The sequence below is a fragment of the Nelusetta ayraudi genome, unplaced genomic scaffold (genome assembly GCF_046127955.1).
Source record: "Nelusetta ayraudi isolate G7.1 ecotype Tasmania unplaced genomic scaffold, CSIRO-AGI_Nayr_v1 ptg000011l, whole genome shotgun sequence".
Taxonomy (NCBI): domain Eukaryota; kingdom Metazoa; phylum Chordata; class Actinopteri; order Tetraodontiformes; family Monacanthidae; genus Nelusetta; species Nelusetta ayraudi.
This window is the reverse complement of record NW_027466061.1, coordinates 2,653,578-2,679,867: the sequence shown is the minus strand read 5'-3', so window position 1 is coordinate 2,679,867 and position 26,290 is coordinate 2,653,578. Positions and strand designations below refer to the sequence as shown.

Here is a 26,290-nt window from a genome sequence, read left to right as displayed (position 1 = left end):
TAACAAATATTGATCTGCCAATTAGATCACTCAAGCCTTCATGATGCAAAAACATTGACCCATCGTGGCTTTGACTCCAGGGTAAATCAACAACCAATGAATCTCGATCCACTATGCTGTTCTTAACCCATTTTACTCATCATTAATGGACTTCATTTGTTTTCATTATGTGTATAAACAGTATATTAGTCTAGTTTGTTGCAGTTTGTGCGCACGCAGACTTGGTTTTATCTAATTTTCTTTCATTAAGTGACGGTTGTGAGTTAAATAGTTTAGAACTAACTCTATATATTGTTTTTAATTAGCGTATGGGCATTTTGCTGTCAATGTATGATGACATCAGCACAGCAGTTTGTCATGGGATTGGAAGGTGAAGCAATAAGAATCAAATATTCACTGGGAGTTTTTTTTTTTTCTTCCTTTGCAACACGAATACAATATCTGTCTGCCAAAATCAGCAAAATAAACCACTGTACCGATGAAAATGAATACACTCAATCAGTATCAGATCATTTTTAATGGGGATTTTAAAGAAATTAATCCAAGATTATTGACATCAATACTTCACGTTCTTCCATCTCAGAAGGAGAAAAATTACAGCAACCCTTTACCTTTGTTTTTTGCAGGCATCTAATTCTCATACATCTTTTTTTGTTTGTTTTTGTTTTTCTCAAAGAGTATATATAATTTTGCAAACCCTCTTCTGTGATTCGGTCTGCAGCTGACTGGTTCACCACTGCAACAAGCACATAACTGAACATGTGAGTACAACAAAAGCATTCCCACACACATCAACCTCATCCCAGCGGCCGCGTCTCGCTCATGGGGCATCCACGGGGGAGTCAACTATACAATAGCGGAACATCACGTGGTCAATCACTTGTGCTTTAAGTAAAAGTCTCATCACTGGAAATTTCAGTAAAAGGCAGACTGAAAAATATTTCTCGAAGATGCATCTACTGACCACAGCACATGACAATCACCTCTGCAGTCTTATAAAGTAGTGGTGGTGGTGGTGGTGGTGGTGCCCGGCCCTTAATCTCTGGGCAAACCAAGTTGAAAAGCTCACATTCAGAACACCTGGTAAAGGAGGGGAAGGGAGGGGAGCGGGGAAAAGGAAAGCAGCTACGCGACACATTCTCTGAGGTCACTTTACTATCCCGCACGCCGCCAGATAATTGAGTGCGTGTCGTCTGCAGGAGACGGAGCTCCGCGCCATCTCTCGCAGGTTTATTCAAATTGAAGGGACATTAAATCAAGGGGGTTCATCAATCTTCTGCAGCGACTGACGTAAAATCACTTCTGCTTTCTGGATGAGTGCTATTTGCCAGTCAACCTTGTTAACACCAAAGTGTGAAGCAGCTTCTTCGTAGAGTAAATATGTGGAGGAGCTCATTAAAAGACCATCATTTATGCCCTTTACTCCTGTTGAATATGATTTAAGGACGTATGTGAGATGTGTGAGTGTGTGTGTGTGTGTGTGTGTGTATATACATACACACATATATATATATATATATATATATATATATATACATATATAAATATACATATATATATGTATATACACACACACACACACACACATATCAGTGGTGGGCCGTCAAGGCCAGCAAGGTCTTCTCTGCTGGCCTAAACATTCTTACAGAAGTACATTTTCCCATAAATATGATAATAAAGTTATTCTCCACGGTTGTTATTTCACAGCATATAATATTCACTTGCATGTGCTGCTTCCAATCATATTTCAGCTAACTTGGGTTGTCAGGTTCTATGAAATCTGCCTGAGGCCAGCAGAACCCAAATTGCAGGCTCCTGTCCGCTCTAAGTCAACGAACCATGATCAGTTGCGATAGCCAATCAGATCTCGGTTATGCAATGCCGAGGGACGCTGGTCTTACGCTGAGCTTCACCATACGCATCCTGTGATTGGATAAACGGTGAGAGCCTCTAAGACTAAACTCATCCAGGGGATCCAGAATAAGCCACCACGACGAACCGGCAATGGCTGACGGAGAAGATAAAGATTTATTTGCTGAATCATCTGATAATCAATCATATGAATAACGTGGCACCTTGGTGTTCAATTGTTTATTCATCTGACGCTTTGTTTCGTTACTGTCTTCTTGCTGACTTCTACATGCACAGTTTGTAGTTTGTAGGACAAGAGTTAAGCTCACTGTACTTTTGGTGGACTTATTAAAATCTTTTAAGTGTTTCCTATTTGTAAGTTTTAAGAGTATCAGTGGCCTTAGTTGCTTAGTTGCGATTTTATATGCAGATTGTTATGTGTTAGTGTGATTCTGTATAGATTCTCGAGCTGTAGTCTCACATTGTGGGTAATATGAGTTGTATTAATTTAGGGTGGACTAAGTATGACGTCACTGATGACCTCGGCGTGAAATGCACGACCCGCCACTGATACACATACAGTGTAATGTAATGGCAAACTGACGTGGTGACTTTGTCAAGGCTTTTAAATTAGAAAAGTAGGGATTTAGAAATTTCATTTAATACAATTAAACATTGATGAACCATATTTTGACATTTATTAATATTTTTGAGTGACTGCTTTATGTTGTTTCATTGATTTATTTTAACAAGCTGCAAATTTTCTTTCCCAAGAGAAATAAAGCAGATTCATTGAGGTCCAACCATAACGGTCTACAGTTATGGTTGCTAACGTTCATTTGTGGTGCTTTGTATGTGTGTGTCCGTGTGTGTTTTTAAACAAATTGCATAAAGACTGAGGCAATTTTGGATGTTTTCACCCCTCAACTTCAGAATAAATCAACTCTCAGATCCATAATTGAAAAACAAAGGAACATCAAAACATCAGGGATAGCAACAACAGCAGCAGGGTTGTTGGGGAATTTGTTTTTCTAAATTTAATGAGCCCCCTCCCCGCACCAGCGACAATAGTACAACAAGTCAGTTCAGTGCCATGCTGCTAATTAGACCACCCACTAACCTGGTGTTTTGTTGCAGCGCCTACCTGTAGTTCTACTGTAATGCTAAATGAGAATTTTATGTATTTATTTATTCATTTTTTCACCCACAACGTGTAATTCAACTTGTCGGCATGGAGAACAAAGGTGCATAGCGACTAACGCATCTGTCTGCAGTGCCGCTTCCCATCAATCTCTTCCTCTCAGCTCTCAGTGTGAATGTGTCGTGAAGCTGCTGCATACAGGGTTTTTTTCTTTTCTTTCAAAAATGCATCAGTTAACGTGTGCGTTTTGAGGACGATAAAAATCCCAGAACAAATCAAACGAACAGTGCAGGAAATTGTCTACACACATTTTCTACACACACCACAGTAAAAATAAAAATTCAGATGCAATATGCCGTAGGACTCTGCCTGAGAAATAATGGACTATATTATTTTGAAATGTTTATCGTCAAGGGTGTGTTACTCTGTTTTGCATACAACTGTAAAAATACAGTAAAATTCAACAATCACGTTGCATTTTTTAGTTTTTTTTCTTCTGTCATTTACTTAAAAAAGCTTAATGGTATAATACAGATATTGAGCAGGACGTGACACAATAATAGTAATAATAATAATGATAATGATAATAATAATAATAATAATAATCTGAGTGTACACTTCAATATTGGGCAACAGCCAGCTATCAACACTTACATGTAATTTGTTTCATTTTTTTCTCCATTCATATACAAAATGATTCAGGGAGACACAAACTCAGTACCATCATCAAATTAGTGCAGGTTTCTAATCTTTTTTTCGTTCCCGTTCTCAGATTGATGCGGCTCACTCCCGGTGCACCGACAGAGAACTCCGATGCAAAGCCAGAAAGATCAAAGAAAAAAAACTCAAAATGGGCAACTGCCGCTCGTGGCCTTCCGTTCTTCTTCCACGACCACCAGTCGGCTCTTGCTGTTCGGCTCTCAGAGAGAAGCTCATTGGTCGTTGCGTTCCTCATCAGAACTTTAGCAGGTGAAGCAAGGTCAAAGTCACGAGGAGGCACAGGGAGCACCGTGGCAGCTCGGCAGCCCCGTTCACGTCGTGCCTCGCGCCAGGACCTGCGGGAGCGAGAGCCAAAACTCATAACTGTCCTCTTGTCGTGAAGAGCCTTGACTGAACTGGCTTTAAAACAGCAGATTAGCTAATTTTCTCCAGTCTCTGTTGCTTACATAAGCCTTCATGTAAACTTCCTGTGTGCGCTAAAATGCTCAAATACCTTGGTTAAAAATCTCCCAGGTTTTTGCAAGTGTGCAAATGAGTTGTTGGTTTTGACCTCTGAAACTGTTTATGCTGTGTAGTGTTTATGTGCATCTTACAAAGATGGGGAATAAATAAGGAAACGTCAGTAGGGTTCTAGTGAGCTACTACAGCATCTTTTCCACCGCAGAAAACTCATTCTTTTCAATTTCCCAGGGACTTTTCACAGTAATAACAAATTATATTAAATGACCTTTCCCCTGACCCCAAACTTTCACCGCAAAAAAATAAATAAAAAATTGCGGTCAGGGAGTGGGACTTTTGAATTACCAGGAATGTTTAGGGTGTTTGTGTCGAAGAACCCTGATTGGCGGAGCACACTTTTAATGCTCCGCAGCATTTCTATTCACCTTCCGTGTCGGTCGCGGCCTCTCGAAAGTTTCAAATCTAAGGGCTCGAGAAGATAGCAAACCTTGCACGCACACTTTTGACACTGTGATCTTGAAAAATGAAATCCATTAATTAACTTTTTAAAAAAAGGTGAACAGAAACAATTTGGAATTTCAAGCAGTAATCCAAAGTTAATGAACGTAAACAACGGAGGTCAAGCTAGCAGGAAAGAAAATATGGTCAAAAAACCTCATATAACCTGACTGAACCCAAGCTGCTCCTCCTGTTCAATTATTTGAGAAAAAAGTTCATTTGAAAATATATAACAGTGATAAAACGGAGGTTGATCCTGCTTGTGACTGGTTTGCATGCACGTGTGCACAGGGCGAATGTCCTCACCATAGAGAATTATGCTGGCGTTGGTCATCCCCATGGTGTTCGTGGCGACGCAGGTGTAGTTTCCATAGTCGCCTTCCGAGACGTTGAAGAAAATGAGCATCGATTGTTTGCCTTGATTCTCGATCTTAATGCCGTTCAGTCCGTTGAAGAGCCTGAGGGGGAAAAAAAAAAGCTTGTTTTGTGTGCATGCACTGTTTGAACGGTGCAACCTAACCTAACCTTCCCTCTCTTTTACTTCTGACATTACTGTCTCACCGCAGATGCAAGTCATTTATTTTATTGGCATCCTATGTATTTTTTTTTTTGTTGTTGTTGTTGTTCTCAAGAAATGACTTTTCCTGTTGCGGACTGAAGTTTAATGCTATTGCAATCGTCAGGGACCATTGCACAGTGGAACCTAGCCTGTGTTCACAACAGCTCACGCAGCTCTGGGGCAGCACATAAACTGCTTTTCACTGGCGTCAGCTCTCAGTTGGAAGGAGCATAACACCATTATCCTCAAAGTCGCCGAACCTCATGTCCCAGTGGTGTAAACCAATTAACGCATTTAAAAATGCATAAATGAAATAACAGTCGCCCACGCTGCCGGCGTTGCCAGTGTTTTAAGTGATTTTAAAAATGAACATTTTGGGAAAAGAAAGACATGAAATCAGCCTATGAAGCATCATCTTGCTTCATCAAAGGGGAAACCTCACTTAAGACACTAGTAAGTGCATAAAGCGGCAGCCAGATCTGGTGAAACGACATTGCCTGGCTTATTTCAAATGGATTTAAAAGCTCGCACCCCACAGCAGTCTTTGTGTGTCTTTAATATCGACTTCAAACTATTCCTTGCTCACAGAAAGCAACAGAGAAAAAAAGAAAAAAAAAAAAAAACTTGCCTGCGGTCTTCTTTGTACCACTCAAATTCTGCCTTCGGGACAGCGGAGGCTTCACACTGCAGGATTCCTCTTTGTCCGACCGCAGTGCCCGTGTTCCTCGCTTTAGAAATAAAGGGGGGATCTGTGAAACAAATCCACATTCAGTTTTCAAGTGGCATCACAGATGCATAGGATGGGGGGAAGGAAGACGTTCAACTCCTTTATTAATCGTAGAAACAGCTTTTGGATCTTCCTGATCATTATGTCCAATTTGCTTCCTGAATGTATGATTTTTTTAACCCACCCCAAACCTCCGCCCCTCGGCTCTTACAGTTGACGGTGACTTGCACTGTCCTGACGTCTGGGCTGGAGATGTCGTTGGAGGCGATGCATTCGTACGATCCAGACTGCTCTTTGGTGATGGCTTTCAGCTCCACGTGCTCCCCCTCCGTCACAAATTTGTGAGTGCCTGCGGGAAGGGAATGGACAATGCGGAATAAGAGACAAACCATTTCCAGTCTCATTTGCGGACGTTGCATGTATCCGCACGACGCATGGTCTCAGTGTCCTTTTGCGATTGGACACCTCCTTCTATAAAGCTGGTGAACCGAGCCATATATCTGTCAGTCGGCTCATTTTGTTGAAGAGAGGGACACCAACAACAAAGCCAGTGCCAAGCAGAATGGCACTTTGTAAAGACGCCAGGAATTTGTCACTATTACGGTTTGTTAAAACATAAAAAAAAAAACTGAATATTTAGTTTAAATTAAATACAATGTAATCAAGATATTTTGACAGTCTTTCATTGGTGGGCTGAAAGTAGTTGCATAGCATTTTCTCAATTTTAAATTTGCTGATCCAACTGTCATGGAAACTGTTGACGAACAAGCTAACAAGGGGAAGATATTTGAAGTTCTCCGGTTAGGCAACATTTAGACATTTTTTTTTGTTCAGTCTCAAGACTGGCCATGAACTCCACAGAAATAAGAAATGCATATACTAAACTTTACTTGCTCAACCTTTGAGTAAGTGTGTGTGTTAAAGCATGGACTTCCTTATGTAATGTCACAAAGGACATTGATACCCAGGTTAGTAACAATAAACCCAGCAAGGTGTTTAATAATGGAAGTTGAATGAGACGTACTGCAATGTCCAGCTACATTATAAAAGTATTCCTTAGTCATTTCTGTCCAATAAAAAAACATTAAATCAGGGTTGCAAACAGACAAAACATGTTTTTTAAGTCAACAAGGGTAATGGGTTTTTGTAAAAACATGCTTCATGAAAAGCTTGAGTCAGCAATGGACAAGCATTTTGCTGACACACACACGTACACACACACACACACACACACACACACACACACACACACACACACTCCCCTCATAAGTGGTGTAAAGTGGATCTGTAACAAGAATCTGAATGCAAGAAAAAGTCCATTGAAATCACATTGGATTCAGGCCTTCTTCATATGTGTTATTGAATTGGATATAAATGAGAACTATAACAATATGGTTGCAGCGTAAGCAGACAAATGAGATATTCCAGGGTATTGTGTTTAGTGACGAAAAAAAAAAAAAAAAATGCAGATGACACCATGCGCCAACTAGTTAATGGGCTTCTGGGATTCCGCCCCTGAACAGCAGGGAACTTAAAAATAATATCCTGCAACCCCAAAAGACTTAATTATTCCTAATGTATTCGCTTCTGTCTTAGTTCTTTACTTCCATTGTTTGACAGTGGCTTGTTTTTCATTCCAGGCAGGTATCCAAATCACTTTCCATGCGTGGGCTGTTTTACATAGGCAAAGTTTAAGCCGGTGCAAACACAACAATTAGCTATCAGTCACTTTTAAGTAGATGGCCCTCTGCTATAGGCAACAAACCAGACTGTAGGCCATCAAGACTTTCTGAATCAAGCCTTTGTCTTTGGGTAAGTTAGTCTGATTCAGATTCTTCTTCTTTTTCCAGCAGCCACCTAAATCAAAAGGACTAACCCCCTTTCCTCAACCTGTGCAATAGTTCTTTTCATCCATGTAATATTCCTAACGATGAACATTGACCCTAGGATCTGCACGTGCAGCATCCCTTCTTAACTTATTAATATGTGTATGATCGTGTGAATGTGTGAGTGTGTATCCATTTTTTCCAAGAGGAAGAGTAGACATGAAATTCCATTGGATCCCAATATATAGTGACAATAAGGGTATCTTAATCAGGTAAACAGACCATGGAAATATGTTTTGCAAAATGTAAACGTAACAAAGGGATGGAAATCCTCATCAAATGACAATAGACAACAAAGGTTTGCCCTTTGGATCAGTATTTGTGTCTCTTTGAAAGGACGCTGGTGTGACCCGTTGTTTAGAATGGCAATGCAAGGCTCACAGAGCGGTGCCTAAAGCTCATCAGTATGTGACAACCTTGGAGAAGAAGCACTTCAAAAAAAAAAAGAAAAAAAAAAGAAAAGTCAAATTCTTGATGATTTCCATTGCAAGTAATAGCAGCATTTCTACTCCTTTAGTATGTTGATGTGAAAGTTAAACAGAAAGAGATAAAAGAACCTAATCCGCCTGTTTCTGAATTTGGCATAAACTGTGGGGACCAGAGGGTCCCCTTGGGGGCAATGACAGCTTGGGGCATGCACTCATTACACAAAGAAAATGAAGTAATTGCATGGAAACAAGCCCACTGAGCATTGGCACGAATTACCCCTGACACTAGCAATGTTAAATGCATGTTGTGGTGACGGGGGGACCTTAAGCCAGTGCTGTGTGGGTGGGGGGAATGGATAGGAGCACTAATCCCAATCAGCAGAAATGTCAATCCAGAGATATCTGTGCATTAGCATAATATCATTATGTCTGCCAAATCCTCAGAGCACACAGTCGTCGCAGCTGGCTGGGGATCCACTGAAAACATTGTGGGATAGGGATAAGCTGCTTGTTGCACATAGCCAAGGAGTTGAACAGGTAATTGGACATTTTCATCATGTATAACTACATTAGGCAGACTGCTGCCGACTAAATGTTGTCGAGTCAGTCGCTGATGACATTAACGGCCATTTGCAAGAGGAAGTTGACTGAAAATCCGTAATGGTATCATCTCATTGATAAGTTTTACAATTCCCGAGACCCTGGAACTCTGCTACTTCTTGCAGTGTGGATCAACAGAAGGATCAAATTGAAAACATTTTTTGTCTATTTGTTTATTCAGGCGACCAAAACTTTTTTTCAGGATGCTCCACATTTACATAACCGCTATTCCAACCTTCCAAAACATGAATCCATATTCAAAACAGTGCTCTCACCATGTAGAAAAATTCTCATATTGATTGAATGCCCATACTCATACACAGACACACACACACATCTATGTGTATGCTTTTTTGACAACTTGTATCGAGGCCCATCTGCTTTCACTATTTTGCAAACCAACTGAACTAAGCAGAAGTACGCGATGATACGATGCGCTATGATACAGTACGATACAAAGTACCGTACTGTATCATAGCCGTATAGTAATACGGTACAATACGATATGATATGATATGATACGATACATTGCGATGCAGTACGATACAACATGATACGATACATTGTGATGCAGTACAACCCGATATGGTACAATATGATATGATTTCCTTTATTGTCCCATCAGGAAATTTGTCTATGGGAAGTAATTTTACTCGGTTGGCAAGTATGACAGCAGGACCTTCCGCATGTGTCAAACAGTTCCGGAAAAAGTGGACACGGACAGGACAAGTTCCTCCTAAAATGAGTCATCTTACAGATTCCCTCCTATTAAAAGTTCAGAACATCAGAACATTTTCCTAAAAACAAATGGACATTAAAAATAACTGTGAAAGGACTTGAACTGCAGCATCAACAGGACCATCGTGTGATTCATATATATCACTTCAAGAACCTGTTTGAAACATTTACAAAACTAATTGACCTCAAGTGCCAGTTTGCATCAGGAACAGTTTTTACCTTAGCTGATGATTCATCACCCATGTGTGCGGGTGACATGTCTGCAATCGCCGAAAGACGTTTCACGAGTTTGAAAAAATAATTACACAGTCCAAACACATGCATGTGAGGTCAACTGAACACTCTAAATTGTCCGTAGGTGTGCATGTGAGTGTGAATGGTTGTTTGTCTCTATGTGGCCCTGCAATGAACTGGCGACTTGTCCTAAGACAGCTGGGAGAGGCTCCAGCAGACCCCGTGACCCTGAGCTCGGGACTAAGCGGGTATGGAAAATGAATGAATGAATGAATGATTCACTATGGTAAATGACAGGAGAAACAATTGCACCACCATTACCTTCACTGACAGACACATCATGCTGTGGTCGGCAGCGAGGTCATAACTATGAGCACAGCTTCAGTGTCATTTAGTGGCATGACAGGAGGATGACTAATAAGGGAATCATTAAAGAGCCCTCGTAAATAAACATGGGGGCAGGGGGGCAAACTGCAGGGCATCCCAGCAGTATCAGCCACTGGTTCAAGGAACTTGTCACTGTGCAGTTTGTGGGAAAATAATTTCAAAGACCATTTAAGCATAATGACACAGCAAATGGCTCAACTGGAACCACAAATGGAAAACAGTTTCATAATTTTCGTTCCAGCGACACTTGGTGACCTGAGCTAGCTAAACTACAAACCTTCCCCAGACAATTTAATGGTGAAACCTTTTTTTCCCCTACGTGTCCATTTAATGTGCATTCCTGTCGCTGTGACTCCGTTGACTGGGATGCACACCAGCTGAGACAAAAATCTGGCTTTTCCCTGACATTAGAACTTTCTTCAATTTAAAAATCATTTGAGAAGTCATTAGGTCCAAGGCCAGAAAGTCGCACTATTAAGGGCTGGAACCTCCTGTCGATGCAACACTTCCCACAGTGCCGGCAGCTACCGATCCAATCACAGCAAGGGCAGTGTACAGTTTTGCAGCAATTACTTTTCTTTAAAAAAAAAAAATAATAATAATAATAATAAAAACGACAACCCACAATTCATATGAAGTGCAACAGGAGAACGTGTGCATGTTTACCCAGCTCTAATCTAAACATGGTCTCCATCAAAAGCTCAGCATGCTGTTTTTAGGAGCATGGCTGCTTTCCCCCCTGAGAAAGCAATCAAAGAGTTTTCGGTCACATCCGATACAGACGTTTCCACGTCAGTCCGGAGGGATTCATGAGCTTGTGGACTGGTAACTTTTCTTCCTGTAGCTATTACTGAAAGACACGTTTTGTTTTGTCTTGTTTTCCAAACTCGTTTTTCAAACCTCTACACTTCGGCCCTGATGTCCAAATCCAGCCAATATGTTGTGTCTCTGAGTGCTTGTGTTGCAAAGTGATCAAACTCTTCCTGGTGCATGTACATGTGGTGGTCGTCCACTTTACATTGGAGGCATATTAACTGACTGAAACTTCAGTATGGATTTGAGTTGACATGCACTTGACTTTTAGTTCATTGGCCTAATTAAATGGTTTGAAGCCCAACATGCCAAAAGAAATGCCACATCAACATAAAGAAACCAAACAAAAAATGGGTTTGCTGAGCAACAGGGCAGACAGCAACAGCTATGTAACCAGATATAGTATGCAGCACTTTATATTCAATACCGTTTCTACACTTTGTATTTTAACATTCTGACAAGTAAAATTCCATGTCTGAAGACCATTCATCACATTATGCAATTCCTCAGCATCAATATGAAGAACAAGAGTTCAGAAACAAGCAGATTATGAAGGGTAACATTTCCATAAGCAATCAAGCTCCTCTTCCTGGGAAAAAAGAAAAAAGAAAGAAAAAAAGGAAAGCAGAATGGATGTGACCAAACTAGGGATAAGGGATCAGATAAAGTGATTGAAAATGTTTGCTGTAAATATATGTTGTGATTGTGGCATCCACGACGACTACTACGACGACTACTACTACTAATAATAATAATAATAATAAAAATGATAATAAAACATTCAGCATGTTTGCCAGAAATTCAAACTAATAATGGCAGCATGCTGTAGAGATAACGTTGATAAAATACCCTTTTCAAAGAGAAAACAAATGGCACTTGAGGGCACTTGATGTGACGCCGCGTGTCTCTGCTCCGCTTAATTCTGGCGCTTCGACCTCTCCGACCACTCGTGGCCCCTGTGGTCACTCCTGAGGCTGAAAGCTTTGCCTGGCAGATGATCCTTGAAACTATGGTCCATTTGATGGCCCAACACTTCAGCTGGCCCTTTGAGGATGGTGTCTCCCCCAGGCCTGGTGTTCTTGCTGACATTGGCTGCAGCTTTTCACCTTGCTGTCACGTTCCGCTACCGCCTCGGCCTCAGGCGTCAGTCTGGGAGTTGAAGGGCACACAGAAGTTCACTTGCTGCCGCCATCCATTCTGTCGTTTTTTTTTATTTTTTTTATTATGACAACTCAAATCAACCTTACGCCTCTTTCTCAAATTCCTCCGGGACTCCAAACAGGGTGACAGTATGGAAGCCAGTACAGACGTGTCCTCTGGCTCTGTTTAGCCCTGAAAGGGGGCAGCTGCTCGCCAGCATCATTGAAAAGAAAAACCACATTGATGTCAATTTTCTTTTTTGGAATAGCTGTAATTCATTTTCAGTCACTCAAAGGCAACACAATTTAGAAGGTTAAATGGTTTAGACGTGTTGAAGCCTTTTAAACTTTGTAACCAGCCTGCCTTAAAGGTATTTCTACAGTGCCTTCATTTTTTTGCGTTTGAGCTACAGTATATCAAACATCCCCGACACTCCCAATGCAATGATGCAATGTTTGCTTTTAACTGGGAAATGTGTGCTATCAGGGTAACACACTGTACCTTGATTTTAATTTTTAAAGTACATTTTTAAATTCTTAAATTGTAATTCAGCGTCCGATGTCGGGCGATGTTCTCCAGCAATTGGCACAGCGAGCAGTATTGCAGTCAACACCACAGGGCAGGTGCCGACACTGCACTTCCGCTGAGTGGTTATTGTTGAACTCCCCTGAGACACCAGTAGGGCTGTTGTGCTTTTTCAGTTGTGAGTTTTCAGGTACTAGTATGTTGGTATCACTCCAATACCAGGCCAATAGAGGGCCAGTATTGCTGGTCCTGCTCGCTGTTGTGTCTGTAACCTCCGTCTATAACATTTTATGTTAATTTAGATGGTCCGTTTCTGCTTCCTGATTGGTGCCGTGAGGTGGGATCCTTCCGCCCTTGCTCCTCCCAGCCGCCAAGGGATCAGCTGCTCCATCTCAAAAGTATCAATCTCATCCTGATGGCATTGATACCATAATGATAATAACATTGGTATTGATGCTATCGATTTTTGGATCCATCCACCCACCCGTGTTTTTCTCGCTGGAGCCAGGTAAGCAACCAAAGTGTTTCAATGAGTTATCAAAAGAGAGTCACCCAGTCTTCTATCCAGCCAATTTAGCATGGTATGCTAAATGCATGCCCACTATTTTCCCTTGTAGAATTCAACAAATCATAAATAAAAAAAAATAAAATTTAAAGGTCAATAAACAAAATGATATTACTTGCAAAAGATGCATTCATAATCCTCATCTATGTACTGTAGATATAAGTCTGTGCGGATGGCTTTTAACTCACAACCTTCAATAAAAGTCCCCAGAACATCAGGCCTTACAGCCATCCCGCTGCAGCAGTTTCTTAACAGTGTCTTCAATTGCCGCATAAGTTCCGACGAGCAAAACTTTTTCCTTGCAGGCGACTCACATCTACTCAGTGCATGGCACAACCCAATGTCACACAATGCACCCTGTTGTGTTAATTAAGTAGGACTTTATCGGCCAGGTTTTGATGCTGTGCGGGAAGCTTCAAAAGCAATTGCTAGCACAGCACCTGAAGTTGTGCAGGGCGGTATTGCTAAGGTTTCTGCTTTTCCTGCCAAATGGTGCAGCCCGTGTCTTGAAGGCAACAGAAAAAGAGGAACTGGGCCGCTCAAAAACCGAAAATCTTGCTTTTCTAGCTTTTCGTGAGTATTAGTCGAAAAATCTGACACCTGAAACCTTTTGCAAACACCATCTCATGAAGGTAATTCATTTGCTCACCAAAATTCACCGTCACATGCAGACAAGTATGGATTTAGGGTGATTATTTACATAATCTATAAGGACAGACGCTGATCACTGACAGCAAGTTGACCTGATGCTCTCAGAAAATCAATGCACCCCTGAGACTGTAGCAGCGCTGGCTCCTTGACTGAACGTGGCTCACTTTTCTCTCTCTCGAGTAGTGCCAGAATGCAACATGGACATACACAGGCCGTATTTTATATTTAATTTTTTTATTTAATTACATATTTAATATTTTATTTATTCATATTTAATTCCCTGGACCTCATACACTGGATAAATCATGCACAGAATAAATACGTGAATCAGCAGGGTTCCTCAGCAATGATCATGCTGCTGCATAAAAATAATACAAGGGATATAGATACCGTGCTGTGGTTGCATGAATTTATTACACACCAAACCTCCACTGTATTTTACAGTCAGAATGTTTTCTTTGTCTTGTCCTGTATTTGGTTGTCCTGGCCTTTTTTGTTACCACGCAGTTACAGCCTTTATGTTCTGCAACCTCATTTCTTGGAATTTCAACTAATACTCCATCCTCTGTAACACGGCTACTATTGATTTTTTTTCATTTATTTTTTTTTCATTTTAAACTGGCCCTTCAGGGCACCCAATGTTACTGGTAGAGCATAATAAAATATGTCAATCAATAAATCAATTAATCAACTTGTACTAATAAATTGCTAAATCACACCCAAGGCGACTCAGTTTTCTCTCTGATTGCCCAGAGCACTCTAACGAATCCCTTCAGGGCAAGCATAGTGTGGCAGTGGGCAGAAAAAAAAGCTACACATTGGGAAGACACATCAGGTAGACTCCAACTCTGGAGGGCGGCCATCTGCTTTGACTGGTTAGGGTGAAAAGGAAGAAAAGAAGAGACAGAGGAGCTTGGTTGCATAAAGAGGTGAGAGGGTGTTGGTCGATCAAGTTGTGTGCAACTTGGCTTTCTGGCAAGTAAAGATGATGAAAAAGGAATGCCCAGTAAAACTGCCTGCACAATAACAAATTAAATTTATGGGCAAGCCAAAAAAAAAAGAAGAAAAAAAAGGCTTTTTGCTTTCTCTTTTAAAAGATGCGTCAGCCTCAGCTTTTTGAGGCAAAGCATTGAAAAATTGGATCTGCCAATCAGGCTTACTTTTCCATCCATATATTTATAGCAGACGACCACGCAGAGTCCGCACATGGACAGATAATTAGATATAACAAAGTGGAGCTGGAGCCGGCTACACACTGCGCAAGCCCACACACAAGATAAGCAATCATGAGGCCAACGTAGCAGCAAACCAGCAATGCTATGTTGCATTCGGATTAAAATTACACTAACGAGTTCCAAACTATGTTTTGCGTGCGATGACTCTGTTTCAGGACGTCAGCGGTCACAAAATGCTGGCATTTTTCAATTGGATACTTGAAGACTTTCCTGCTATCCCAGACACAGATTTGAAAACCTGCTGCGTTTTACGCTGTCTTACCCTGAAGTCCCAACTGCATGGCTTGACATGTCTTATTCTCATCACACAAAGCACAGGCCAGCATCGGCATGTTCATATGAGTGTGCAAACGGCACATTTACCAGGCAGAAGCATCATGTATGACATGATCTCCTCCGTCAGAAGAGCAAAGTTGTTTCTTTGTTTCCTAAAACAAAGCAGTTCCCTTTGACGTCTCTTGTTCTGATTGAAAGGTGCGACCGCGGGCATTGACTACACCCCGAATCACCATCCGACACAATTGTCACCTATTCACTCCAACGACGTGCACTGTAATGTATCAGTCACCGGCTATTTTGTCACCTAAAAGGCCTTCTGTTCCAACGAGCTTTTTAAATCCTGAGTGATTCTTACCATATGCCCATTTAAGCTGGATCGGCCATTAAACGCGCAGCCCAAATTCGAACCACTGCGGTTCCATCGGCTACCATCTGTCCACGCGGGAGGAGACTGACTCAGTGGAAGCTGACTTTAGGAAAAAAAACAATTGCGTCCCAGTGGCTGAAGATGTGAGCAAACAGTCCCGTGTGATTCCGGTGAATGCGCTGTTTGTTTGATTCGCCTGAATAACTGCTGGATGTGCAAAATGCAGCGTGTCCAATAACGTTCACTGTTTGCTAGTTTGCTGTAAAGACGAGGGAAAACTCAAACAATATTTGTTATCACACTGTTCCACGATGTGTACAAGCGTGCTGGTATCATATTTATATGAGTCTGATAAAGTCTGGAGGGTAAACATTATTCACTTTTTCTTTAGCCCTGATCAAATGTCCAATAAGCTAAATGCTTTTTTTTTCTTTTTTTTTTTTTTCTTTAGCTTTTCCTTTGTCAAGCAGTGTTCTTCCTTCATTTCTACAACAAAGTCTGTAAAAAAAAAAAGAAAAAGGCTTTTCTTGTTGCTGTTCTGATTTGCGACAGTGCTGCTCATATTTGTTTTTAATTGTTCTGGGAAGGGCAGGCGTATCATAAGACAACTAATTTGACTGTGGTTGGTGAAAACAAGGCAGAGAGATAATTTTATTGTATGGGTACAATTTGAAATTCAAAAAAGAATCAAAGGGGAAAGCTGCAGTTTCCACAAACCCATAAAAAGCTTAAAACCTTTTTTTTTTTTTTTTTTTTTTTAATTTCTTTTGTTTTGAAGACCCAGATTCTTATTTCAAAATTGCATCTCCTGCAGAGAGAACCTGAAGCATAACAACGGCCGTATAAACATTTGCAATTCTGCAATTCTGATTCAAAATATAGTATGCTATTCATATATAAAAGCAGCAGTGGATGGCAATGTGTGCACATCCAAACAAAGAGAGCAGCAATCAATCAAAACAAAAGACATTTTAGGAAATCACCACCGCTGCTCCGGTCTGAGGCTGAAGGAGCTGGTGACCCAATTTAACCTCTGCTATAACAATTCCTCACATAGCTCCGGTACAATGCAATGCAGTTGACTCAGGAAGTGAGAGGATAATGAGTATTTTAGAATAGTGAAGGAAAAGAATAGCCAGGACGATGAGAATAGACAGGCCAGAGCAAACAAGGGAAAGAGTCTAAAGTGGTAAAGCTTTCACCCAAGACACTGGGTTCGCCTGCTACTTAATCCCAAATAGAACTTGGCACAGTTTAAACCTTTGATTGGCTGCCTAAAATAAACCATCCTTCTCTTTCATTTCCTTGACTTTTATGTCAAACGATTAATCACATGGATCAGAAAGGCCCCCCCAAACATGTTTTTTTCAGCCCTGAGTTCAAAATATTAGCGATTATAACCGAAGGCAGTGCCACAATTCATGTTCGATAAAACACTATTGCAATGCTCAAGGTAGTTTACCGAATTTTAGTCACTCTATCAATCAAACCCGAGGTGCTTTCTCTTTATTGTCTTTTTGCGTCATCCTGCTTTCCTTCTTGTCTGCTGTCTGTGTTCTGGGCTGCTGTCTCTCTGCTTTTATTTTCATTTTTTCTATACCTTTTATTTTTAGTCTGCTCCCATCACCCCGACAAAGCACCACAGCTTATTGTTAATTAAAGTTGACGTGCTACGGGGTAAGACTTCAGCAATTATTGCATTCCCAAGTGCAAATGATTTCACTGTACTGACCATCATTGTTGCCAGCATCTCTAATTGTGATACAAAATCACAACTGTGAATGAGATGCCCAGAATAGACCTGCACACTTCTTTGTGAGCGGCCTAATTAAGAGACTCCTGACATTTGATAAGAGCGTAACTACGGTGAAAATAATAGGCGCTCACACAGGGGTGGCAATGCTTTTTTGGCCCCTTGAGCAGCAGAGGAAGTGAACTTTTGTTTCACTGTGTACTTCATGCAAATAAACTGACATTTCAGCGGGAGCATGTACTCGGTTTGTGTCCAAAATGTGTTTAAACTATGCTAAATTTGTCAAATCTTAAAGGCCAGGGACTGGGTTGATAAAATAACAGTTGTGAATTTTTTCTTGCAGTCGCAAACCTGTGAGGAAATTGTGAGGAGTCGCCAATTTCCGTGCCTGCCGGTGTGCATGATGCGATTAGTGTGATGCAAAAGTTAATGGTGTGAATTGAAAATATTCAGGCTGAGTGGAAAATTTGTGCATGGCGGGCTCGGCAGAGTGTTGCGCGGTGATTACCATCCACGCTGGAGGGCACAGCTGCTGCTCAGCTGCTGACAGTCGGCCACTTTTGGAAGAGAAAGGCGGGCACAGCTGGACCTTCTGGAGGCGGCTGGGGAGGGCGACGGAGGGGCGGTTACCGCCCACAGTCTCGTCAGAGTCTGGTTCCATTCTGCTTCCATGTTTACCGGCTGGAGCTGGGCAAGTTGCTTTCAAACCGCTGAGGTCAAACTGTGTGTTCAGTTTCAGTGTTTTTCACTAAAGTGGGAGGAGCGGCGAGTCCCACTGTTGCTCCTCCGGTGAGCTTCGCTGTCTGAGTGTGACAGTGGCTGGACCTGGACTCTCTTCTCAGAGCTGCTTGAACTGCAGCAGCATTCAGGATACTAAATGTTCCTGCGGTTTACACTTTGAGTGACAATATATTTTGGCAAAGTGAAGGGAGCCCTGCTTGGATGGCTGCCATGCACGGAGTGAGGCTGAGGTAGGCAACTCTTGGCTTGTAAAATGTAAAGAGTGAACACGGTGGTTGGAGGAAATGAAAAAAAAAAAAAAAAAGCAGTTTTTGTGGTGACTCGAATGTGGAGGAGCTTCCTCTCCATGTGACCTGGTTGCTGTTGTACAGCAAAACAGTGTTTCTTCAATAGAAATGATCCCTTTTTGCTGACTGCAGTATAAAGTCACGGTCTGGGTTTCAGCCTTAACATCAAACACAAATCAGAGGGGCATAGCCTTATATTATGAAATTTTACAGCTTTACCTTTACTTTGTTTTACATTGCTTCCCTCCTTATGTGTTGGTTGTTGATTAAAGTAACAATACTAACATTAGTAACTATGGCTACAAGAAGGAGTGGGCAGGACCTCGTCGTCTCCAGGCACTTAATAAGCATGGAATAAAAAAAAATAAAAAAAATATCACATTGGTATCAATTTGTGTGTCTGCAATACTGTTTATAAATAACCCACATGAACTCCCACAATTCTGCCCTGAGAAAAACATTAAGGCCACATATGTGTGGCTGTCAGTGTAGATGTTTCGTTTAGTGGCAATTCTGTCACAGGATAAAGCTGTGATATTACGATGGCTTCTAAAATGAGAAAATGAGTATATCCAAGTGCTAGCTCGAGTAAATCCTGGATCCTAGGGCATTCATTAAAAAAACAAAAAAACAAAAACAAAATTCTACTCTTTGCCTGTCTGCCAAATTTGTTGTTTTGGAGGATGTTTCGGGGTTAAAGGTCATTTCAAAAAGACAACAGGAGAACAATAATAATAATAAGAATGAAATCGAGACAGCCAGTCTTCGCTTTTGTTTGATCCCTAATTAAAAAATGACTTGATGCTTATGGGAACCTAGTTTATTAGACTGCACTCATATATGACACCAGAGCAGTGTTATTGTGCGTAGGCACAACATACGCACCATATGTCGTTCCTCATCATCTATTAGAAAACCTCTAATCAGGTGAGACCTCACATACATGACACTGTGTAAAATGGCTTCATCAAAAAAAACTGCATGGAACCAAAATGACGTTAATGACCTTAAACGCCTCCTTAACCAGCAGCTACCAACCAGTCTGTGTTGTATGTGTTGCTTTATTACAATATTATTTGGGGGAATAATATGCCCGACTATACATGAGCAGTTGCAGTTAGCATCTTGTTTTTCTCTAGCCTGTGACCACAGGTGGACATATAATAGAGGCTTCTGTATTGAATGCTTAGCGTTTCACGAGTTTGAGTTAATTAAACCGGAGTTCAGCAGACAAGGTCATTGTCAGACTTTCTTTAATTTGTTCCATTTGTATGAGAAATAATAGTGTGCAAAAACACATTCCAATCACGCCGTAATAATAAAAGTCCAAGTGGTGCCTGCTGGGGGCCGAGATTCTTTAGAGTACAGGCATCTTCATGAATACAGAAATACTAAAGGGACGCTGAGGGCAGAGGGTTAGTCCGTTGTTAAGTAAGCACACCGCACCAATAGGCCAACCAGTACCCCGCACATCACACTGAACATTAAGGAGCGGCTCCACCGTGGATTTACTCAACAGCCGGAAAAGAAAGATTCATTTCACCCATCGGTAACAACTTTTGGAAAGTGTTTGATTTGTCAGGCTCATGTAAGTCAACAGAAGCAGCGCCCCCAACAGCCTGCTGACGTAAATCCCGCACCTGTGCAGGGGAAATGTGCGCCTTTATATGGTCTCTGTTTACTCTTGAGGTAGGAGAGTGCTATCGGTAAATGATAATCCAACACAAAATGAGATAGTGGAACAAAAAACAACAACACTCCAATCCATCTGGGTAGATCTGGGTATCTTTTTGTTTTCTCTGAGAATGGATAATACATTCTTCCTGTTTTTCACTGCAGGCTGACAGGTATTTAGATATTGTATTCTGCCAAATATGAACTGGATACCCAAATAGTTTGTGTGCGTGCGTGTGTGTAGGGGGGAGGATGAACAGATTCTAAAGCAGATGAGTTGCGCTGTCAGCAGAGTCTGGAACACAGACGGTGTCGCCATCCCACACTGAAACGTTTGTACGTTTAGTGCTTCCTCCTTGTTCTCGCCTTTTTGTTTCCACTTCATTGTCGTCTTGTCACAGGCATCACTGGCTTTCGCAGAAGCAGGAGGGGAGGAGCGGACTATTAAAGTGTAGTCGGCAGCAGCACAAGCCTTCACTCATCATTTATGCACTTTTTTAAATTCATTTGATGACCCCACTTGGTCTCCGTTTTTGCCCAATTTCCTTCTTTTCTTGCTATTCCTGGAGGTACGCTTTGCAATGCCGTCTCCAGTCTGTGGGGAGTGCAGTGGGTAATGGATGAGGTGGGGAAAAAAGAAACCACGTTTTCCAAATCGACATTAGACTAAATAGTTAGCCAAAAAAAAAAAATAATAAGTAATGCTACATGACCTTGAAAGATCGATATTTCTATATGTCTTGACAAAAACTGTTCTTTGTTTGGACCAGAGTTGTGGTTTCGGTCATTAAAAAATAAATAAATAAATGAAAATGAAAATGAAAAAAAAAAGAACACTTTCCTAGGCATCAAGTTTGGAAGAGGGTTGCCCTTTATGTCCCGCTTATGGTGAGGATGACAAATGGAAGATAACAAATGAGAAGCAATTTATCCATCCATTTACAGCACACACTGTGGACAAGTCATTTCTTTTCCACAGGGCCACATAGAGAGAAGCCCATAACGACTTGCACTCGTAATTGGTCAACTTAGAGTTGCCAATTAGCCTGGTGTGCATGACTGTATGAGGAAGCAGAAGTAGCACACAGACACGTGGGGGGCCTGGAAACTGGAATGTGCGACCATTTTGCAGTGGGGCAGCGGTACTAATGACTTTACCATGGATGAAAATATATATATTTTTAAATAAGTTCAGAGCTTTCAAAAAAAGAGGGACCCCCCGCCCTCCACACTCACACACACACACACACACACACACACACATATGTATATATATATATATGCACACATATACATACACACACATATATATTGATAATGGTAGGTTTTTGAAAATGTAATCCAAAATAAAAAGAAAAACATGTTAATTTGGGATTTGATTTGAGATTGGGCTACTGAGAGATAAAGCCAGCATTTTTGTCTCAATTAGCTGACAAGATACAGTGTTTCATGAATTCGGAATTACGAATAAATCATTACCTTGTGTACTTACATGGAACACCATGGAAACAAGGCTCTGGCTTATGCAGAAGAAAAAAAACAACTTTTAGAAACAGCTGAATCTTTAGCTGGCTTTAAAAACCACTGCATCTTTCAGAAAGCTTTAGTAAATTCTATGAAGAATAATAAAATTAAATGATTGGAATTGGGGGAAAAAAAATGAACTGGTAAATCCTGAATTTGAATGCAATACCAGAGCTTCTGTTTATCCCCATGTAACTTCATGGTGCATTTTCACAGTGTGGGAGAACTTTCGCCCAGCAGACATAGCTGTACGGATAACTAGAGCTATATTATGAATAAAAGTGGTTAAGATCAGTGAAACAATCCCCGCTGCATCCTCGAGTGGAACCTCAACCACGGAAGCTAATCTTAATCTGCAGCGCTTTTAATGTTTAGGCCAAAAATATATTAATCTGCCACTTCCTGTAGATTTGGTTGCTGCTTTGCTAAACCTGATACTCTACTGACCTCTTCCTGTGACCACCACTGTCATAAGAATGAGGATGAACATCCTTGGCGCCAAGCACGCAGACACAATTGAGTTTGCAGTTGAGCGTAAAAAGCATCCCAGCAATCTGGAATCCGACAAACTTGCTGTAAAAGGCCAAAGCAGCGACTGAGTGAAAGACCAGCGCTTAAAGGTCACGGCGGTGAGGAGAGCGAGCTGCGGAAAATGAGCGGCAAACAATACAAACAGGCAGTTTGCATGAAAAAAAAAAAAGGCCTGGTAGAATACAGAGATGTGTGCTAAAAAATCCATCACGACGAAACTGTTAACATTAAATGAGTCCTGAAATACACGTTGACCTCACCTGCAGCGTCGGAGGTCCTGTGACGCCGCCCGGGTGATCACGGGCGATCTTACAACCGTTGCCACGTCAGCAATCGTCCTCCCTCCTTATCGCCCGCCGCGCCGCTGAGCGCTAAAACCTCCTGGTATTTGCTGGAGGTGTGAAAAACTCCCCGAGCCTGCGGTGCATCAGCCTGATAATTCAGCCTGATGATAATTAATAACGATCCACCGGTGAGGCGTCCATGCGCGCCACCCCAGCAGCCCCCCCACCCCCCCTGTGGCATGTGACAAACCCGGAGTGCTGCCCGCTCGCGTGCAAGAAAAAGGAACATGACGTGTGCTGGGAATTAGCGTTGAGTTCAAGCTTCATCAGATGTGCGACTGCCTTTATAATATGTGGAAATGATGGCGGGTGGGGAGGGGTGGAGGAGGTGGGGTGGGGGAGGGGTCCTGCGGAGGGAGGAGGGCTGGATAATGATATAGGTGGTTCAGCTGAGAGAGGTTTTCGAGAACTCTCGGGAGTGATCACAAGCCATTAGCCGTTGCTTCAGGGAGCTCGGTGCCCGAGTGTGCCGAACAGTTCATTACTGCTTTTACCCCTTTGAAACCTACAGAATCCCAGAGTGAAATAAAAATGAACCGCGGGGCCAGTGGTTTGGGTGATGAGACCAGGCGTCCATCCATTTGGGTGGAGGTGATACTCACACAATGTAGGGATCTCTTGAAAGGCTCCTTCACACGTGAACTTTATACTTCACTTTCTGTTTTATTTGTTTTTGTTTTTTTGTTTGTTTTGTGTTTTGCTTGTCGACTAGAGGAGCAGAGACACTTCAAACAAATTGCTTGATTTAGGGTTTAAGTATTGTTGATTCAAAAATTAAGCATTCCCTCCTCAATAGAGACACCAGTACAACTTCAAACTTCACACTAGACTCACTTTTGAAACACTTTGGTCCAAGTCCTTCTCATATCTGAAGGGTCCTTTTTTAGTTACATTTTCATTTTTTTTAATATTTGGTTATGTTCTAGGAACTAATCCCTGGCAATTACATGTGACTCATATTGCCATGCACATTCAGTGCACGCTAGCGAAGCATTAGCTTTGACATTAGCACAGCTGTAGAAAGTGGAAACCATGCTGCTACGTTGACTTGCACTATAAGTAGCAGGTTTTTTTTTTCTTTGAAATGCAAGTAAGCTTAAAATTAAACACATTAAAACATTAAAAACAATTGAACAATGATGGATCCCCCTGGGCATTAGAAGGATTTCATATGTTAAGCGATGGACCGCCATGTTTTTAACGCAAGTCCAACCCTGGGTTTGAGACCAAGTAGACACAAACATAGCAATTAAAATATCCCTTTGATTTGACCCTGTGTAAACTTCTGAACGCGCCAACTGTTCAGTGTTTTCAGTACTTATTGCATTACACACTGTTCTCTAACAAGCTGATGAGTGTGTTGGATCCATGGATGGCGACGACTAAACGTTCTGGTTCGATGGCAGTTTCATCATGTTGGTCTCATGTCAACATCTCTAGAACGACGCGACACCTAACAAAAGGTCACACGGCAAGTTATTGAGAAGTTGACATTTCATGTTGTGGTCCACCCAACGCTGCTGTTAGCTTCTGTTTCAATAAATGGTTTGAGATGAAGAAACTCAAATGTCAAATCTTTTTTTTTCTTTCTACATTTTCTATTAATTTCAACCAAAGGTCCAACGTCCCTGACTTTTAGTGTGTGTGTGTGTGTGTGTGTGTGTGTGTGTGTGTGTGTGTGTGTGTGTGTGTGTGTGTGTGTGTTTATGCGAGCTGCTGCAGATTGGATGATAAATTAGACTCTGGGTGCGGCCCCATTATGTTCCCTCTGAACCAGAGATTAACCTCTCTGCCGAGGCACTGATGTCGCACGGCTTTGATGATGATGGGCAACTGCTGGCTTCGCCGGCCGCGCTTTTAATCACGCTTACCTGGCCGTTGACTGTTTGCTCTGTGAGCGCCATTACGGATTAATTGAACAAAGCTTAATTAAACAGAAGTAATTGGGATGAAAAGTGATGCCAAGAGGTGGCGGGTGGAGGGGTCGGGGGAGTTGTCTGACTGCAAGTCGGACACAGAGCTTCTCCCGGGTCACGTCCACCTACGTGGCTGAGGAGTGTCATCAGTCCTGCCTGCCTGCCTGCCTGACTGCAGCTGGGTGACAGCCCACTTAGCACGTGGCATCTCTCACCTCTCAGCACACGCCCTGTCATCCTCGCGGGGTTAGAACAGCAATGCCTGTCAAGGGCTCTGTCACCAATAGAACCCCTCCGCCGGTACGTAGAATTAGCAGAGGCCCTCTGACAGCTTCTGAGGCGTCGTTCACCCATTAAGGAGAAAAGTTCGGGGGCCGCGTGCACAAAAGTCTCGGATATTCTCCGAGTCCGGCCGAGTCTGTTTTGAGTTCAGCAATGCAAGCGAGTGTTTTGCATCTAATCTAACATGCAGAACCAGTAGTTGTGATGTCATACTTGTGAAAACTATTCTTCTTTCTACATCCAGTGAAGGCCTCCACTTAAACTGAGTGGCCTGAAAGAAACTACCAGACCTAAAACATTCCTATTTTCTGAATCTGCTTTGGGAACATGTGACCTTTTCCCTACAAAAACATATTCAGGGATTCTGCATTTCACCCCCCCCCACAACATGAAACAGTATGGGCCCGCTGGGAATGTCTTATTTGCATGACTCGGTGCGTTGCGATCAGTCTGTGTAATCGAGAAACAGCGTTTACGCACACGTGACTTCATGAATTTGTGTTAACAAGGAACAAACAAGTTGTTGTTGCAAAATATTACCATGTCAGGTGGCAGAGTTGCAAACCAGTGCTCTGGATGCATGTTGCATCAATACACCGGACTCCTTTGCACAGACGTGGTTCTCCAGTCGTCACATTGCTCATGTGCAGAACGGCACCGAGTGAATGGAAGCAGACTGCTGCCCTCTTGAAGGAGGGAGTAATAGGAGGCCACGTCTGCCTTCTTTCCGGTATCAGAGTTTAATAAAAAATAAAAAGCAGACTGAGCCTCCAGGTTTTTTTTTTCCTGCTTTAAAGTAAATCAAACACTTAAGTGCTGCTTGTAAGCGTGTTTACTTTAGATGAGCTGTGGTTTTGTAGCAGTGCATTAAGGTTTGTTAAATTCACTCAATATAAGCTTGGCAAAATGGTTACTGCAGCTTTTTAGTGGCATGAAAATGTTTCTTCAGGGTTGAACCAAACTGTCATCTTTTCTGCGTCTGGCCATTAAGGATTCAACATCTTGTTTTCTTCCGTTTCTGTGTCCGACAACCAAAAGGAAAAACGTCGAGGGGCTGTAATCTACGGTGGCCGACAAGGGCCAAACATAATACTGCTTAATGTGCCTTAATTAGCAAAAAAACAGCTGTGAAAACAGGTATGGAAATGATGCAAATTCACAAACACAGACACAAGTCTAAACAAGGTACAAAAAGAGCATCGTGGTGCAAACAAAAAAACGCGCTGCAAGATATGGAAACATATACTTAGTCATCCAACAGAAGCGATGCAAAGCACAACAGATGCAAACCAAGAAAACACATGCAAACGCTCTTAGCACTCAATGGAGTGACACACAGGTAAGCCAACTAAGGCGCATAAGGCAGTGGTATTGTGTTTGGCCCTTGTCAGCCACCGTAGTGATCTCTCACTAACAAGAGAGTTCGTCCATTGAG

The 26,290-nt window shown here is 41.9% G+C and overlaps 1 protein-coding gene across 2 annotated transcripts in view; it reads right to left on the bottom strand.

The window, feature by feature from the left end:
• Positions 1–498: 498 nt before the first annotated feature.
• The window catches only part of opcml (opioid binding protein/cell adhesion molecule-like), a 243,131-nt gene continuing 217,339 nt past the window's right edge, over positions 499–26,290 (bottom strand). For both annotated transcript variants that reach the window (XM_076020003.1, XM_076020002.1), the window contains 4 exons: positions 6,167–6,304; positions 5,857–5,977; positions 4,976–5,127; positions 499–4,047 (listed from right to left, as the gene is read on the bottom strand). In XM_076020003.1, the coding sequence (XP_075876118.1) occupies positions 3,947–4,047; positions 4,976–5,127; positions 5,857–5,977; positions 6,167–6,304 (512 nt within the window). In that variant the 3' untranslated portion in view covers positions 499–3,946. The remainder of the gene's footprint in view (positions 4,048–4,975; positions 5,128–5,856; positions 5,978–6,166; positions 6,305–26,290) is intronic.